This window comes from Etheostoma spectabile, chromosome 13 (assembly GCF_008692095.1).
Source record: "Etheostoma spectabile isolate EspeVRDwgs_2016 chromosome 13, UIUC_Espe_1.0, whole genome shotgun sequence".
NCBI lineage: Eukaryota > Metazoa > Chordata > Actinopteri > Perciformes > Percidae > Etheostoma > Etheostoma spectabile.
Genome location: NC_045745.1, coordinates 3,587,300 through 3,605,650, shown reverse-complemented (window position 1 = coordinate 3,605,650; position 18,351 = coordinate 3,587,300). Strand labels below are relative to the sequence as shown.

General features: G+C 40.7%; 1 protein-coding gene and 1 long non-coding RNA gene across 4 annotated transcripts in view; one reads left to right on the top strand and one right to left on the bottom strand.

Moving 5' to 3' along the window:
- The window catches only part of sptbn4a (spectrin, beta, non-erythrocytic 4a), a 37,995-nt gene that overhangs the window by 10,975 nt on the left and 8,669 nt on the right, over window positions 1-18,351 (top strand). For 2 of the 3 annotated variants that reach the window (XM_032533064.1, XM_032533063.1), the window contains 12 exons: window positions 3,848-4,111; window positions 5,393-5,641; window positions 6,092-6,181; window positions 6,822-7,100; window positions 7,184-7,377; window positions 7,493-7,697; window positions 10,183-10,428; window positions 11,647-11,781; window positions 12,859-13,100; window positions 16,260-16,398; window positions 17,517-17,601; window positions 17,879-18,090. In XM_032533064.1, coding sequence (XP_032388955.1) covers window positions 3,848-4,111; window positions 5,393-5,641; window positions 6,092-6,181; window positions 6,822-7,100; window positions 7,184-7,377; window positions 7,493-7,697; window positions 10,183-10,428; window positions 11,647-11,781; window positions 12,859-13,100; window positions 16,260-16,398; window positions 17,517-17,601; window positions 17,879-18,090 — 2,340 coding nt within the window. The remainder of the gene's footprint in view (window positions 1-3,847; window positions 4,112-5,392; window positions 5,642-6,091; window positions 6,182-6,821; window positions 7,101-7,183; window positions 7,378-7,492; window positions 7,698-10,182; window positions 10,429-11,646; window positions 11,782-12,858; window positions 13,101-16,259; window positions 16,399-17,516; window positions 17,602-17,878; window positions 18,091-18,351) is intronic. The other variant, XM_032533065.1, reaches the window with a different exon arrangement.
- LOC116700173 (uncharacterized) lies at window positions 6,350-18,283 on the bottom strand. The gene is made up of 3 exons (XR_004334586.1): window positions 18,271-18,283; window positions 16,191-16,193; window positions 6,350-6,519 (listed from the first exon to the last, which is right to left on the bottom strand). It is a non-coding gene; the product is annotated as an uncharacterized LOC116700173 (long non-coding RNA).

Sequence of the window (18,351 nt, the reverse complement as noted above, 5' to 3'; positions counted from 1 at the left end):
GTTTAAGGCGAGTTTACACCAAAAACAGTGGTCTGCAAAATTAACACCTGACAGTTTCCTCTACTGCTATTGGACGAGATAATGGATCGTAACTCTTCTTGTCTTTAGTGTTTCTTTAGGCTTTGTGAGGGTCAGCTTTGTGCTGCCTTCATGGGAACGGGACGTCAGAGTATCATCCTATATAAACTCCGTACTGCAGCGTTATGAATCGGTCTTGTCGTGAACTTTATAGTCTATATTAAACGTTTACATCATTTATTTTTAATAAGTCAATGAACATAGCTGTTGAACATTTTTCATTCAATGATATGATTGTTTTCATGAGTTTTGATAACAATAGTAACAATTAAAGGACTAATAGGAATAATCATCATAACAATAATAGGACCTAATCATTAATATTCAGGACAATTAGCCTACATCTTATTTATTTTTTGATGATGGGCAAGGGACCTGGAAAAGGTTGAGAACCACTGGTGTACAGCATGTCACAACTAAACGAAGTCTGTATCAAGAGGGCTCAATCCAGAATTGTAAATAATGGCCTTTGCACTCAAAGTTGACATTTGCTGGTTTGACGTGGCTGTAATACATAGTTTCATGTTGCATTGTGGGTTGGGCTGAAGGGTCAAGATGGCATCCAAGAAGGACGCTGCCATCTATATTTGTTGATATATGCAGCATTGTGAACTTTGTTTAGCTAAATTAGAATTTGGATGTGTGCTCTGTGTTTTGTTTGGATGTTTTTTGATTCACCATTAGAGCAAGTGTTTTGCAGGTAATAGCATATGTTGCATAGTGTTACTTTTTATACATACAGTAGGTGTGAATACATTTCCGTTTGTGCCAGTAGTACAAAACAAGTCCTTTAATCCCACCCACTTTCTCACTGCATCAGCATTACAAGAAAGCCTGCAGAATTTGGCAACATAATGCTGTCATAATAGCATGATTTTTGATTCATATGTGGTAGCCATTTAAAAAAGAAATCGCACTATGTCAGCCACAACTACCTCAAAAATTCACTTCACAGATGCCCTTTGGATCCGACTGTGCCCAGGCTGTAGCACAGCCCAGCACACCCGCAGCCTCTTTCCTGTTCCATAAACCTTTGATTATTTCTTGCTTTACTCTGCCTTTCTCCTCTCCTCTCTCCACCCCCTCTTTCTGATTTCTTCTCCCTCTGCCTCACTCTGTCAGTAAAGCCAAGAGAGGAGAGAGAGACAGAGAGACCTGCTTTCTGCTGGCTCTGCATTATGAGAGGCAGAGCGAGGCAGAGGAAAGATAGCAGCGAGAGAGAGAGGGATGTGAGAGAGTGAGCGCTAGCAGCAGTTAAGCAGAGAGCCTGTGCCAAGAGGAGGAATGCAGCACTGCATTATGAAAGCCATAGGATATGGGTTCAGCTCCCTGTGAAAAGATAAAGGAGGGAAGCAGAATTTAGAAGATAAACTCTATCAAATGCACGATTGTTACTACAATACAAGCTACGCAAATAACAAATACATCACCCACTGTCTTATGCAACAGAAGAACGTGGAGCATAAATGCTTTCTTTTTTAGAACATGTAATAAAATCTGCAAAATTATCTGGTGATGTCCATGCTTAAAAGAGTGTTTGGGAACCAGATGCAAATATATCCAAAATCTTGTCATAGGAGAAATACACCTCCAACTCCCCTAAGTCTAGGAATGGGAGGAGACTGGTAATAATCCTCGTCAGGGAAGAGATTCACTGACTCAAAAAAAAAATGCCACAAGCTTTGATCTCCCTGCATCTCCTCATCCAGATTACTTCATGAACAAAGCCCAAGATTTTGGGTCGGAAGTGAAGCAGAAGAACACGGGCAAAGGACAGAACAGGGGTATATTAGACTTACCATGCATGATTTTTAGGTCAGCCCGAGGCCAAACTTTGCTCCATACACCTGCCTCTCTGCAAGCAGGGGGCTCCATCCTTGGCATGGAGCTGTGTTGTCCTGAGTTATTTTGGGGACAAAACTGAATTTAGCCACTACCTTTCTGCACTATGAAATGTTATTCTCAGTGCCTTCCTATAACATGATGTGATTTAGTATGTGTGTGGGCATTTGTAATGGGGCGGATATAATACTGTTTTTTCATTGAATGCCAATCCAATTTGGTGGAGACAATCAATGAAAGGGTTACCTAAAATCATTGGCGTGTAAAAGACTATGGATTTTGTGTTTAGATTACATTTGTGCTTGAAATCTAAAATGGTGGACAGTTATATGCAGCAACAGTACAGTTCACATTGTTCTGATACTAAGTGAAGCAACAGTAATCTCAGCCCATAGGAACCATCCCTTGAAGCAAATGCTGACATTAAAGGAGTGTACGAGTGAGCAGTCAATCAACCACAAAATGACACGCCGACATATGTTTTCATGTACAGTACGTTTTTAACACCTGGGAAAATACACAGTGACTTAAAGGTGCAGTAAGTGAGGCTCCGCAAAGACATTTGAACTCAACTGACAGAAAGATACAACGGCCCCTTCAGAAGCTTGCTTTTAAGATCCCTGGACTCGCTGCAATTTTTCAATTCAATTTTATTTATAGTATCAAATAATAACAGTTAACACAAGACACTTCACAGATAGAGAAGGTCTAGACCACACTCTACAATTTATAAAGTCCCAGCAATTCTAGTAATTCCCTCAAAAGCAAGCATGGTGCAACATTGCGACCATGCCCAGTGGCGAGGAAAAACGCCTTTTAGGAAGAAACCTCGGCCACACCCAGGCTCTCGGTAGGTGGTGTCTGACGGGGCTGGTTGGGTGTGTGATGCACAGTGGCAATAATAGTCACAATAAAGATAATGGAACATTGACTTAAAAAATGGTAGTAGTAGTAGTTCATGTCATAGCAGCGCACTGCAGGGCGTTACAGGGTGTTGCGTTGCATAGCAGAGCATAGGTGGACGTAGCGGGATGCAGCAGGGCTCAGCAGGACACAGCAGGGCATCGCAGAGCATAGCATGGTGTAGCCGGGGGTGTGGTAGGACCACGGTGACAGCTGCAACCGAGATCTTGGTCCTTATCCAAGGAAATATGCTGTGTGAAAAGAAAATACTCCAGGGAGCACATTTTTATTTTACGGGATGGTAGGAGAAGATTCATGAATATTCATTAGGGAACTCATCCCTGAATGGCTAGTACGCGTTGCCTGCTCTGGTTGGGTTGGTTAGGTTTAGGGAAGAGGAGTGGGATTGGTTATGGTTAGGGTACGAATGTCAGGGCGAGCCAATCAGGCAGGAGTCTTCCCTTACCGTCCTGTAAAAAAAAAAAACTAGCTGGCTGGCTGGCACATTAGAGCTATAGCGCGTAGTTTCTGTCGCCCCTATGACAAATTATAAGTAATGACAACAAAACCGCCGGCGCCTCCACATGATACAAGCCTTTTGTGATTGCACCTTAATCCTTTCTGTTTGTTTTCCATTTACACAGCCAGGGCTGTGTATTAACACAGCAAATAGAGAGCTAGGTGGCTGTGAGATATTCCCTGAATTTGACAAAAAGTGTATTAGATTAAGATCACTTACTGCACCTTTAACCCTCTAAGGTCTAGCATTTTTAGATATCTTCTAGAATTCTCCTTTTGTTTTATTTTTATTTGCATATCCATGATCCCCATGCATTTCCTATCAAAAGGTTCAGAACAAACAAAGCAATGTGTGAAGAGATAATTTGGCCCTTAAGCAGAAATAGTTTTCCACTTGCTTGTGAGAGCATACCTACAGTCAATTATTTTGATTGAATTGATCTATGCAGTGCATTGCGTTTAGTTTAACAAGTGGTCTTGAACAGTCATGGCTTCCTGTCTCCAGGAGGGTCTGGAGCTGATCCAGGAGAAGCCGGAGCTGCGTTCGGTCGTTCAGCAGAAGCTGGAGGAGATCAGAGAGTGCTGGAGCGACCTGGAGAGCACCACCAAGGCCAAGGCGCGCCAGCTCTTTGAAAACAACAAGCCCGAGCCGGCGGTGAAGAGCTACTCGGACCTGGACCACCAGCTCTCGCACCTGGAGCAGCAGCCCCCCCAGCTGGAGCAGGCACACCATCTGCCCACCTTCAATGAGCAACTCCAGAAATTCCAGGCAAGTCGCAAAGCTCCCCAGGGTCTCTCTGAGACCTTGTTAGCACCGTCTCTTGAAATAGTCTCACTGAAACCCAAACAATTTCACATGTAAAATATGGTGTAGAAATGTAACGGTTGCCTGAATTCTTCTTGTAACTCGGTCATTTCACATCTGATTGACCCGAGGTTCAGTGGTTTGCTATACCAGTCACCCTTATGGGATTACTGGTATAGCTGTCTTGTTAAATTGGTGTCTGTCTTGTGTATCTGTATCTTTTTTTGTTTTTATGGACCGTGAGTCTAATAATAAAGGCTATCTAATCTAATCATTGGTGGTTAGCACCATCACCTGGTCATCCTCTGACTTCTGTATCCTCGGCTTTGTCTAACACTGGGGTCTTTTTAAGCCAAGACCCCTTAATTGAAAGAGGGATGGAGCATATAGTCCATAAAATAAAGCGGCATATTAAACTGGGCCTACAATAACATGTAGGGCAGCCTAAAGCCTTTATACATACTGTACCTTTTTAATGCATACAATATTGATAAATAATTGTTGGCATGATTTTGTAAATCATGTTTTAATGTTAATTCATACATGTGGCAAAGTGATTTCTTAGTGACTTACCTATAGGCCAGTAAGTCTACCATCCGTCGGGATTTATTAACTTTTGAAAAGAAATTATTAAAAAATAACAATAATTTGAAGGCCCTACTGCATTGACTCTGAGGACCCCCTAAAGGTCCCGGACCCCCTGTTGAAGATCTACAAAAGATCCATAAAATCATGTTTCATGTTGTAGCCCTACATGTTGTTGAAGGCCCAGTATAATATGCAACTTTGTTTTATACAATATATGTAGTAGGGGTCTCTTTCACCTAAGGGGTCTCTTTCACCTAAGGGGTCCTTCAAGTCCCCTGGTCTACATCATGTGACATGTAACAAAAAGAGGATTTCTACCTCCACAGCAACTTTGGTCATGAGAAATGTTTGTAGAACTAAAACTTTCTAATCTGCCTCAATGCAGCGAATGCTTCTGACAGACTGCATACTTCAGCTCAACGTTGTTGATGTCATTTCCCCCAGCTCTGACATGTGTCCACGGAGGCCGCTTTTGTGGCGTGTTCTTAAGCACGAGCTTCAGTGCCATTAAAAATATGCACCATATGCTTGTTTTCCTTAAAGCGAGGCAGTCCATTACATAACCCTGAAATGTTCCGACAGATAAACAGCTGATTGTTGCCGTTTGTCTATCCCTCATATGACTGTAACATGACCTTCCCCTCCCCTCCGGTGCAGGCTATGGAGTCTCAGATAGGGGACTTTTACAAGGATGTGGGAGAGCTGGGGAGCTTGCAGGGGGTCTGCCTACCCCAGCGAGGGATGATGGCAGGTGACAGGGTGGGCGGCGACAGGGAGGCCAGCGAGCAATCAGGCATGGTAGAGACCCGCATCGTCCGCCTCATTGAGCCCCTGAAGGAAAGACGCCGCATCCTGCTGGCTTCCAAGGAGATGCATCAAGTCGCCCAGGACCTGGAGGATGAGATGGTGAGTGCACGCTTCTTGTCTCTCCCATCCTTTTCTTCTAGGGACGATTTGGGGGCAAAGAAAATTGAATTGTGATTTTTCTGCCAGATATTGGGATTACAAATCAAATTGCGATTTTTTTTTCTAGCAACATATTGCACCTTCTACCATCATGTTAAATAAAGTAATAAAAAATAAATGAAAGATCCACTGAAAAAAGGCCTTTTCCTGTGATGTGTAACATTATTCCAACATTTATCTTCTGGAAAAACAGTAAATATAATGAGGAATACAAAATGTTAAACCAAACAGTCAACTAAATATGTCCCATTGGATTAATTGCGGTCTTCACGATTAGCTAATCACATTCTTTCAAATTGCGATTTGATTTGAAAAGGATTAATCACTCAGCCCTACTTCCTTCCACATATTTCTTCTTCCATACACATTGTTTTTAATTCTCTTCTGTAGATGTGGATTCAGGAGCGGCTTCCCTTGGCCTCCTGTAAGGATTATGGAAATAACCTCCAGGTTGTACAGCAGCATGTAAAAAAGAACCAGGTAAGTGTCAGAGATGACATTTGGCCCACGGCCAGCTGGAATGTGACCTTACCCCGCTCAGTGTGGGAACTTACCTCCGATTTGACAGAGTCAGAGAGGATGACGCTGTCCAAAATGCACTCCATCCTGGACAACTCCTCCTTCAGCGACAGACTCCGACACCCACGATGCACCACAGAGCGCCACACAACATTGTTCCTGCTTGTGGCCATCAAACTATATAACTCCTCCCTCTGAGTGTTACACGCTTAGTGTCAAAACTGGTCTTACAGCACATATCTCCACATCACATCTCAATATTCTTGGACAATTATGTACAATAATTACTTGCAGCAATACTGTATAAGCCACATGTGTTATTTATTCACTTCTTCACTATTTATGTTCATACTGTATTTATGTTACAATAAAATTTCGTACAATCCATTGAAAACTCTTTTTAACCTTCTACTTTAATCTTCTACTCAACGTTTTTTTTTTTTTCTTACTGTAGCTATGTTACATATAGAATACACATATTGCCTTGCTATTTTATTACTCTTATTTTTACCTTGAATTTGAGTCTGAGCAACTGCAACTAACTAATTTCCCTGAGGGAATCAATAAAGTATTCTGATTGTGATTGTGATTGGTCCTTCAGACTCTCCAGAGGGAGCTGACGGGGCGACGCGCCCGTGTGGAGGAGGTTCTGGACCGGGCGGGGATCATTGCTTCGCTGAGGACTCCTGAGGTGGAGTTTGTGCGTGAAGGGGCGGCGCATGTGCGTCAGCTGTGGGAGGTTTTGCAGCTGGAGACAGAGAGGAGGTGTGTGATGCTGGAGGCCACGCTGCAGGCTCAGCAGTACTACAGCGAGGCAGTCAAAGTGGAGTCCTGGCTGTCAGGTCAGAAGCTCCAGCTGGTCAATGAAGAGAAAGGCACGGTACGGACAACCCTGGCACTCATATTTATTGGCATAAATGTGAAAGTGAATCCTGTACCCTGACATTTTCTGATAATTCTCAGGACGAAGCGAGCACCCTGCAGCTGCTGAAGGCCCACCTGGCTCTTGAGCAAACGGTAGAAACATATGCAGAGACAGTAGGCATGCTATCCCAGCAATGCCAGCGTCTACGAGAACTCGGACACCCAGAAAGGTGTGGCCTGACCCAACGTCTCACGTGCACTCACAAAGCAGCACATATAGCCCAAGAAAAGAGGAAAGTTTAATTTTTGCATGCTCTAATCTACCGTGTAAGTTACTATAAGGGTAACATGGTCAACGTCCATCTTGTTGGTAGCTGTAACATGTAGTTTTCTCTCCATTTTCAACAGTGATCAGATCACCAAGCAGCAATGCCACATAGACCGGCTGTATGTGTCTCTGAAGGACATGGTGGAGCACAGGAAGACCAAGTTGGAGCAGCAGTACTGGCTCTATCAGCTCAACAAGGACGTGGAAGAGTTAGAGAAGTGGATCACTGAGCGAGAGACTGTGGCCAGTTCAACTGACCTGGGCCAAGACCTCGAGGATGTCACGGTCAGTCCAGCAACACCATTTGGGTCCAATTCAACTTACAAAAGACCAGTACAACCATAAGACATAATACAGATATGTGAAATGGGACCCCCTGGTAAGCGATCTGAAGCCTGTGTATAGGGGCCCAGACATTAGTAAATATTACACATTATGAATACTATCATGTTGTTCTACAATACCATTTACAAAAGAAGAAACCCTAACTACCCTAACCCTTCTTAAGTGGTCCCGAGACATTTTGTCCATCAGTCTAAGCATTAGTTAAATAAATCAAATGCAATACACATTAACATATAGCCGATATTGGGGTTGAGATCAGGAAATGATGGTCGAGACTTCAAAGAGTCCAAAGATTTCAGATCATTTGCAGCTTTTTTCAAACAGTGAACAAACTTTCATGACAAAGAGATCCGCCACTGTACACACATGGATGTCTAAACAAGAGTGACCAATGAACATCAGAATAACTGCGTTTTTATTGTCTTCTTGTCCTGCACATGTCAGTTTATCTAGTTCTGCAAGACCGTGTTACCTTCGAAACAACTCATTTGTGAGACACTTCTAATAGTTTTACACATTCCGATCTATTCCTGCAAACTAATGTCCCCTTCACGCTGACCCTGCCGTGGAAGCTCCCTGAGAATAAGTAGATACATTTGAACACCTCCATGCGTAAATACCAACCTATCAGTAACAAGTCAGAATAACTGTAGAATTATTTCAAAGGATGTCAGAGTCACTAATTCAGAAGCTGTCAAACTGTAATACTTTAGTAGTAGCTGTTGTCTTAGTCTCTTTTTGAAAGCAGACACAGACAAAGAGATTTTTACAGTATTATCAGCCTCATTCCTGACCTGTGGCCCTCTGCAGACCAGCTGAAGCTTGTGCTGTGGTTGGTACACTACTCATATATAACTTATATGACATATTTAACTTTTGATACGAGTAATTCATGAGAGAACCCCATGTGAACTATCTGATGTATTTCACATGAAAACAATGAAATGCAGTTTATTTTTGAGGCAAATATTGTAATAAATTCTTTAGTTGTTACAAAAGTGTGGCTTGCTTTCACACTTTATTAGAGGCCAAGTGTGACAGCAGTAACAATAAACGCAGTACACATAGTCCCATCATGTCAAGACATAGTTTTCTGCTTACCAGCTATGACAAAGCCCAGACTTACTCATTTACAGCCCAGCCCAGCTTACCTCTCATATTTAAAAATATATATATTATACAAAAAGCTGATAGAAATGTGTTTGTTTCAGCACTGCATGTCTAAATGAACCAGCATGTAGTAATTTTGTTACCGGCGTAGACTTAAGAATCCACAACACTGTAAGAATGTAATAAAAAAGCATAAATATCTCCACAGAAATACGTTTTTATGTAGCCAATGTACCAAATCATGGTTTGTGCTTCCCTGATTTTATGAGCCTCAGAGAAGAGATGGCAACTTACAAATTTGAATTTAGTTTTAATCCCTGATTTCCGATTAATTACTCCAACACTAATATGCATAAGCTACAGATACAAAATGACTATGTGGCTAACGGGGCTCCTGCGAGAGAGAGAGAGAGAGAGAGAGAGAGAGAGAGAGAGAGAGAGATGAAGGAAGTTGACCATATAGGACATCCTCGCTCATTCCAGCGTCATTCTGAGGAGACAGCAATTACTCATGACGCACAGCAACCCAACTGTCCTATCATGGATCGGGGTTCATAAAGCAGCAGTTCCAAAGAAGAAACACATGATTTTTGGCAACTGCTGCTCCAGTTATTCCAACTATAGATCTATTGTGGCGTCAGGGCGTCACAGAATGTGACTGATATAAATAAAGACCTTCAGTTATTTTTTTATTGAAAGAACAGAAAAGACAAAAAAGCAGTACAACCTGCTATAAATACTCAAATAAAATTGTATTCTTTTGTGAGGGACTAAAGGCTTATGTTGATTTTATAGGATATTATCTAACTGCGACTACGCGTCTGTACAGCTGTATAGTTTTTAAGCGTCTGGGGTTGGTGAAGAAAAAGTAGGCAATGTAGCAAAGCGTATTTCCGTTTCATTCAAGATTTCTATAACACATCCAATCATTTTCATGTTATTTAAAAAGTTATGAACATCTTTATTATTAACATATAGCCTATTCAAAGTACTCATTTTTTTCTGACCAGATGTCCAAAAACTCAACGATATTCAACTTACAATGATATAAAAACTGAAAAAAGCTATAAAAAAAGGCTCATTGACATTTGATAGGCTAGTACACACAAATGTTTGACATTTTGCTTGAAACATGACTCAAACAATCAACCAATCATCTAAACAAGCAACTAAATTCTTAGAATGTAAAGCACGCTCTGACAACAAACAGATATGACACTCATACAGGTGATATTGCATCAGAAAATGCATTATTGCATTGTATCAGAATCACTAAGCTTGTGTTATAGTGTTGTGTGCTTTGTGCGTGTTCCAGGTGCTTCAGGAGAGATTCACCAAGTTTTCCTCAGAAACCAACAGCATTGGCCAGCAGCGCATGGAGCAGGTGAACAAAATGGTCAACGAGATGATCGACTGCGGCCACTCGGACGCGGCCACCATCGCCGAGTGGAAGGACGGACTGAACGAGTCGTGGGCTGACCTCCTGGAGCTGATGGAGACGCGCAGGCAGATGCTGGCAGCATCGCACCAGCTGCACAAGTTTTTCACTGACTGCAAAGAGGTACAGTCCACACTAGGCCGGCACGATTTGAAAATATAAATTGAAATCACGATTCTCTGCCACAATTTTTTGGACCATGACAAAACAAAACAAACAGGCAGTACCAAACATAGATTTCTTTTGGCATCTATAGCACATTATTCATCCCCACAGAGGCCTCAATGAAGAGAAGTGAGAGCCTTAAGACCTAAAGTGGTGCTCATAAGTCTACATGCCCATGCTTAAGTTGACTAAAAAGAGGAATAACAAAAACTTTTTTTTGTAAATAGATCTTAATGCTCTAATTAAAAAAAAGGGAAAAATCCAACCTTTAAGGACACCAATTTTCTTTGTGAATGAATAATGTATTGTAAATAAATAATTGTTCTTCCTTAAAATACAGGGGGGATGAGTATACACCCCCCTATGTTAAATTCCCATAGAGGCAGGCAGATTTTTATTATTAAAGGCCAGTTATGTCATGGATCAGGATACTATGCATCCTAATAAAGTTCCCTTGGCCTTTGGAATTAAAATAGCCCCCCCCCTACAATTATCACATACCCTTCACCATACATAGAGATAGGCATGGGGTACTTTCCATGAAATCATCTCTCAATGCAAATCAAACCAGCTATTGGTCTAACTGAAATAAAACCATGCCAATCTCTATGAATGGTGAAGGGTATGTGATGATGGGGGGGGGGGATTTTAATTCCAAAAGCCAAGGGAACTTTATCAGGATGCATAGTATCCTGATCCATGTAATAACTGGCCTTTAAAAATAAACATCTGCCTGCCTCTATGGGAATTTAACATAGGGGTGTGTATACTTATCCCCCCTGTATTTTAAGGAAGAACAATTATTTATTTACAATACATTATTCATTCACAAAGAAAATTAGTGTCCTTAAAAGGTTGGATTTTTTCCTTTTTAAATAAGGCAGTAAGATTTATTTACAAAAGATGATAAAATTAAATTAAAATTAAAATTAAATGAGAATCAAACATTATTAAATTATTACATTTTTTTGTTTGTTTTTAAATCAAAGTTATTTAAAAGTTAAACTGTGAACAGGGTGAATCAAGATCACGATTTTATAACGATAAATCGTGCCTAGTCCACACAAATATCCACCTGGGATTCAGGTGTACAGTGTCCTTCATTCATCTCTTCGTGACATGCAACTGCTATTTATTGTAAAGCGCTCGTCATAACGCCGCTGTCCTGTGTTGTAGGTCTTGGCTCAGATCGCAGGGAAGATGAAGCAGCTGCCAGAGGTGAGGGCGTGCCAAGCCAACATCACCAATCCAGCCACCCTGCAGAGACTCATGCACTCCTTTGAGCATGCCCTTCAACTGCTAGTTGCACAGGCAAGTGAGGATTGCTTCCTGAACGCATCAGTCACACAGAGTATTGGAGCTCATGAGCACAAGGATGGGGGCAAAGACAGAATCAAATAGTGCATAGACAGATTATTTTTTCCCTGCTGGCTTACCGCTATGCTTGATCTGCAGCGAGAAATTACCAGCCAACACAAAAAGGAATGTTAAAAAAAAAATGTATTTGCTGAAAAGTATCCGGCCAAATCCACTTTTAAGAATTGGATCACCAAATCTCCAAACTACTGTTGCTAGTTTTTTCAAGAGTTGGTAAGGTGTGAAAACATTAAAAAAAATCATCAAGTATCATTGACATATTCAAAGCATCTACTCTTAGACTTAAAAAAGAAAAAATTAGGATTGTTCAGATAATTAAAGATATGCCCCTCCTCGCAAAGACCATCAAAGACAGCGCCATGTGCAACAAACACCACCATAATAAATGCTCCATGCCATTATTAGTGGTGTTGATAGGTTAATTTAGACTTAAATAGACTGTATTAGCTTCATTATAAGGCTTAAATACATTTGGCCGCCCAAGATAGATTTCTTTTAATTTTTTGGGCCAAAATGACTCTCTTGATAGTAAGCCTTAGGCTTCATTCATTCTGCATCCATTCAACCTTTATTTATCCTCAAGAGACCGTCAGATTACAAAGACAAAAACTGAACAGCAACACAGAAAGTACTATCATAAGAAATATAGAAAGACAATGAAAAATTCTGACTTGGAAAATGATTTGATAAACAAATTAAGATAATAGGGATGTCAAAGAAAGTACAATTTTGTAAAGCAAGTTGAAGTTTGCAGGTGAAGAACCAGATGTCTACATTGTCCAAGAGGCACAATTGACTTTAAGAAAGTGCTGTGATTTCTTCCAGGAGTCGGGTGCACTGAAACTAAAAGTAGTTTTTCTATGTCTGAGTTTACTTAAACACATGCTTGTTCAACCAACAGGCAAAAAAACTAATTAAATCAGTTCAGTTCAATTTTGACAAACACAACCATTGTTCTGCGTTGACGATACTGTGATGAAGCCACTAACTCCCCATCCTGTCTTGGTGCAGGTGAGGCAGCTGCAGGAGAACGCCGCCCAGTTGAGAACCATCTATGCTGGTGAGAAGGCGGAGGCCATCATGGTCAAAGAGCAGGAAGTGATGGAGGCCTGGAAGGAGCTGCTGAGCTCCTGTGAGGCCAGTCGCGTCCAGGTCACTTCAGTAACAGACAAGGTGCAGTTCTTCTCAGTGGTGCGGGAAAACCTGATGTGGATGGAAGGCATCATGGGGCAGATAGTATGGGATGAGCCCAGGTAAGATATCTTCTGTCTTTGAAGCTGTGTTGTGCTTAAAACCCATTGCATACACTGCAGGGGTGTCACACTCAACTTCAGAAAGGGCCACACTGGGAAATGATAATCACATCAAGGGCCAGATGTGTGTAGTTTATTGACATGCTTTTATTTAATCAAAAGTGAAATATCTCTGTATTATTGAATGGCTCATATAGGGGTGGGGGAAAAAATCAATACAGCATAGTATTGCGATATTTATTATATATGTGTTCGTCAGTTTGTCCCATTTTACAGCAATAAAATTGAAGTGAGATGAACAAAACAGAGAAATCTTTTTAGATAAAACTGATGTTGACAAAGTTTTCTTTTGGGGACGTCATTTGAAACTGGGGAAAAATTCAAATTTGTAAAAAAGGTTATAAATTGCAAAATATTGCAAAATATTGCAATATGTTTAATATCGCAATAATATTGTATCGTGGCAAAAGTATCGTGATGATATTGTATCGGGAGGCGTCTGGTGATTCCCCCCCCCCCCCCCCCCCCCCCCCCAGTCTCATATATAGCTTTTTTTACAGTTTAGTCGACATAAAAACATCAGCATAGAAGTTCCTTAGCCATTGTAGGCTTTAGCACCAATGATTATGATGATTTCTTTTTGATTTTTCTTTTACAGCAACTTGTTTCACAGGCTGAATATAAAAATGATCTGGTTCTGGGGGGATTTCTGAGTCTCAAATTTGGTGAATCTGATCAATTCTGCTTTGAGCGTCTTGTAACTACAGTTTAAAAACCCTTTCTCGTCTTTTTGGTTTGGCTAGCTAGCCGGACCAAAATCTATTTTGAGGGGCCGGACTTTTGCCCGCTGGCCTTGAGTTTGACACATGGGGTATTACAGTGTGTGGTCCATTTTGTGTTTTGTTCAGTGTTCAGTTAACTGAAAGTCTCTGTGGTCTTGTGCAGTCCTTGTAGACTGAATTTCCTCACTGAAGGCAGCTGTGTCACCTTGACCTAATTTTACATGACACCTTTTATTCTGTTTTTCATGCAGTGTAATCGAGGAATATACATTTTATGCTGCCAGTATTTGTCGTTTCACCCAGCAAGTTCCACTGTATAGTGAGCTTGCAACACATCTACTTTGCTTCCAATCTTTTCACAGCTGTTGACACATAACATTTGCATGAACATGAACGTACACAATACAGGTCTCAATATCTTTTTCCATTAAGCTGAACAGAAAAGTCTAAATTTAAGTCTTTTTCCTGAGCAAATGTTCCAGTAGCTAAATCTTCCAGTAGATTTTCTGCTTTACTTTGTCTTGATGTAAAGACAATTAATTAAAACAGTTAATTAAAATAATTAAAATAATAACTTGCAGCCCTATCTACATTACTGGTTGGTCTGTGGCTTATTTTCTAATCAATTAATTGTTGTAGGTCAGTGGTTCCCAAACTGACACAGTTTAGACCATGACCCGCCATTTGATAAGATTTGGTCCCGGGGTCCCCCATCTGATGGGATTTTTGCTCAGATGTTTTATTGCAGAAAGTGTTATGGCTATTGTGTTGCATATGAATTCCACCTTTTGCTGTGGACCCCACTTTGGAACCAGTGGTTTAGGTTTTACAATGTCAGAAAAAGTTTTAAAAATCAAAGAAAGAAGGAAAAAAAAACAGTAAAAAGTGGTTTCTTTAAATTGTTTTGTCCAATCAACATTTCTAAAACAATGATGATCAATTTATAATAAAAAAAATAAAAACAGACAAAAGCTAAAGAGCTGAGAATGCAAGGTGCTGTGGAGACTGTACAACCCTTTGCGGCAAATTTGTGATTTAAGGTTATATAAAATTGAGTTAACTCACATTTGTGAAATTGGAACCAGTACATTTTTGCTTAATAAATGGCTTAAATGATTCATTGAATATCAAAATAATTCATTTTCTGGCAATAGGCCATTACAGTGCTCAAATCCAGACTTTACTGCATGTCATCACAATCTATCTTTCCCCACCAGGGGCAATTCAGGATCAGACCTGTAGAGGGGGACTATATGTATTTATTATCATAACAAAGGATAAATGCAAAATATTTGAAACATAAAACATTAAAAAACTTCTTTTTTTTTTTAACTTTCCTTGACTGGGCTAAAGGTGCAGTGACAGCATCACAGGATATTAAACCTGTTTTTTGGAACATTGTTTGTCTTCTGTCACTTACAGACAAGTTTGCAAACTCTAACTTGAAGCTCTAAAATTGATTTTTATTATAAATAAATTGAGCCCCCTAAAAAAGGTAAAAAATCGCCGTCAAGTCTCCACTGTACTTTCAGGGATAAAAGGTGAAATGCCCCAAAAGTAATCTTTTAACCCTTGTGTTGTCCTCCCAAGTCAAAAACTGACCAAAGATTTGACATTTTTTGTCCCTTTTTCAGACTTTTATTTTTAAGTTTTCACTAACACCACCTTACTACCACTAGACGTACACTACGTTTGGGAATTTATGGTCAATAACCCTCATTTATATAGAATTATATCAAATATTTGAGTTAAAAAAGCAGAAAGTATGAATTATTTTGACTAATAGTTCATCAGAGGAACGTACAGATGAGTTTAGTCAAGAAGGAAAGTGATCAAGTGTATGGGATCCAATCCATTTTTTGTGGTAATTTGGTTAAAAAGAAATACAGATAAAGGCATTTTTAAAGAGGTCAAATAAGGACCTGAGGACCACAGGAGGGTTAAAAAGCAAGACTTAGAGTATCTAGTCCCGCTAGCAGCGCTGTGAGACTAATGCTTATTGTAAAGTAATGTGTGTTGGATCTTGAGTGGTCATCATTAAGTAAATATAACAGTTGTCCAGTTGTCCAGAAGGTGTTGTCAGCAACATCTTTGGCAACCTATAGCCGATCAGAAGGGTTTATCATGTTGTGTGCATGCGAGTATTACATTGTCTTTGTGTGAGGACAGTGTAAGATGGTTCTGCTGGTGCTACAGGAAAAGTCAGGGAATCACGAAAATCAATATGTTATTCATTCTTTTATACGTCATTCATTGTATTAGCACTAGTACTGTATTACAGTATGTCAGCATGAAACTAACATGTTACTCTCTGCAGGTATGAGGACCCACTGTTTTGATTCATTTAACCTGAATAATCTGATCTATTCCTCGTTAGGGATTTGACGGCTCTGGAAGTGATGATGAAACAACATCAGGATCTGAAAGCTAAAGTGGATGGCCGCAGCAAGACCATACAGCAGTGTGCAGATCTGGGCAAGATCCTTATAGCTGCAGGCAACCCTGCATCAGAGGAGGTCAGGCTAACAAACAGTCCAACACAGCGCATCTTGTCATACTCTGAAAGCCACGTCCACCGGAGGGTTAAACAATTGGCACCACGATATGCAACTAATATACAACTGAGACACTAAAGTGCCTGTAGCTAGCCAAGCACATCAGATTTAACCATGCCAAAATGATTATTTTAGCAACCAATGTCTACCAGAGAAGGCAAGTTAGCTGTTAGTTAGCTAATTTTAGCAAGCTAATTAAGGCAATGTAAACTTAATACTATAGCCTTCTGATTTTTTCCACATTCACCTATAACACAAGTTGCATACTATGTACAAGAATGCTTCAGTTTTACTTACAGCAATGTAATTAGCCTAAAACCAACGTTTGGATATTTGACTTGGTAACAAAATGCTTGCTGCACAGTGCACACGTAATGGCTTAAAGGTGCTTAAAGAATAATAAAACTCTAGACTCTGTCATATTTGCTGATCCCATATTCGAGTAGAACTACATGAAGCAGGTCATTTAAAAAAGAAAAATTTGTCTCTTCTGGCTCCACCTACAGCCTGTAGTGCAACTTGCAAAAAAAACACAGCGCCCTGTTCAGATGCACCAATCAGGGCCGGGGGAGGGTGTCTAACTGCGTGTCAATCACTGCTCAGTCACACGCATTCATTCTCCCTTGTAGGGGGAGGGGCTTAGGAGACCATTTGGGTTTGTGGCAGAAGGGGGGGAGGGACTGAGAAGTTGTTGATGTTCAAATTCAAGTCTTGGGTCTAAGCAGTCCTACCTACTTCACCTTTAACATTAACTAATGTCAGAAGAATCCCACAGTCTTCTTATTCGTTTTGCTTATTTTTCACTTTTGTCTACATAAAAGCTCAGTTTTTGGTTTGACAGCTTATAAAAACTTGTATTATGGATTATTTCTATGTGCACATCACAACACAGCAGCTTTTAGGCATTTTTCTGTTTGCTAGCTGATAGAATCGATGAGGAGGCACAGTCAATGTAGAGTTGTTGTAGGATTGCGCTCTGTCTCTATGTCACAAAATCAGTTTTAACCATAAAATGACTTGATTCCGCTATATGTTGTTGGGTTGTTGTGGTCATGACTGCAATCTGTCTGTCACCACAGATAAAAGAGAAGCTGGACAGTCTTCTGGCTAAGCAGAGGGATCTTGTTGAAAAATGGGACAGACACCAAGAAAGGTTACAGCGCAGTGAGTAACTCCATAGATGACTACATGAGAGCAGAAGCAGCTCTTAACATAAGACTATGTTAAATGTTAAATGGGTTTACATTATAAATGTTTTTTCCACTTTGTCCCTTCGTCATGAATCATGTCTGAATCTTTTTGTTTGCGCTAAAATTACACTCTGAACAAGACTGAAATGATCTCTCACATAAATATAACCATAAGGTACACAAGCATGTAATAGATTTCTACTGAAGTGTGCATTGGTGTAACCATGCTGTTGGCTTGCTGTCACCTCCAGAGCAGGAGCATTTCCAGTTTGCCCAGGAGACGGTAAAGGCGGAAGCCTGGCTGAAGGCCAAGGAGCCGCTGATCACCTCCAAGGAGCCAGAGGGAGGAGGGGCCCAGGCGCAAACAGACGAGGTTGAGCAACTCATCCTTCGCCACGAGGCCTTCCGCAAGGCTGCTGTAACCTGGAAAGAACGCTTCAGCTCTCTCCGCCAGCTTTCCGCAGTAAGCTTGACTGTAGATAAATGTTTAATCAGTTTGGTGGAGTCACTATTTAATGCAGCTACAGGAAAAAGAATTTGACCTTGGGATGTTGTGTTTGCTTAGCAGGCATGGGCGCATGCCATGAGGTTGCACCGTTATGGGCTCAAATCAGTCTCATGACGTTTACTGCATGTTGTGTACCCTTATTCACTGCACCCCATCTGCCTTTCATGCTACATTGCTTAGTAGGCAATAAGAGGCGGTTCTGAAATGAACAAATAA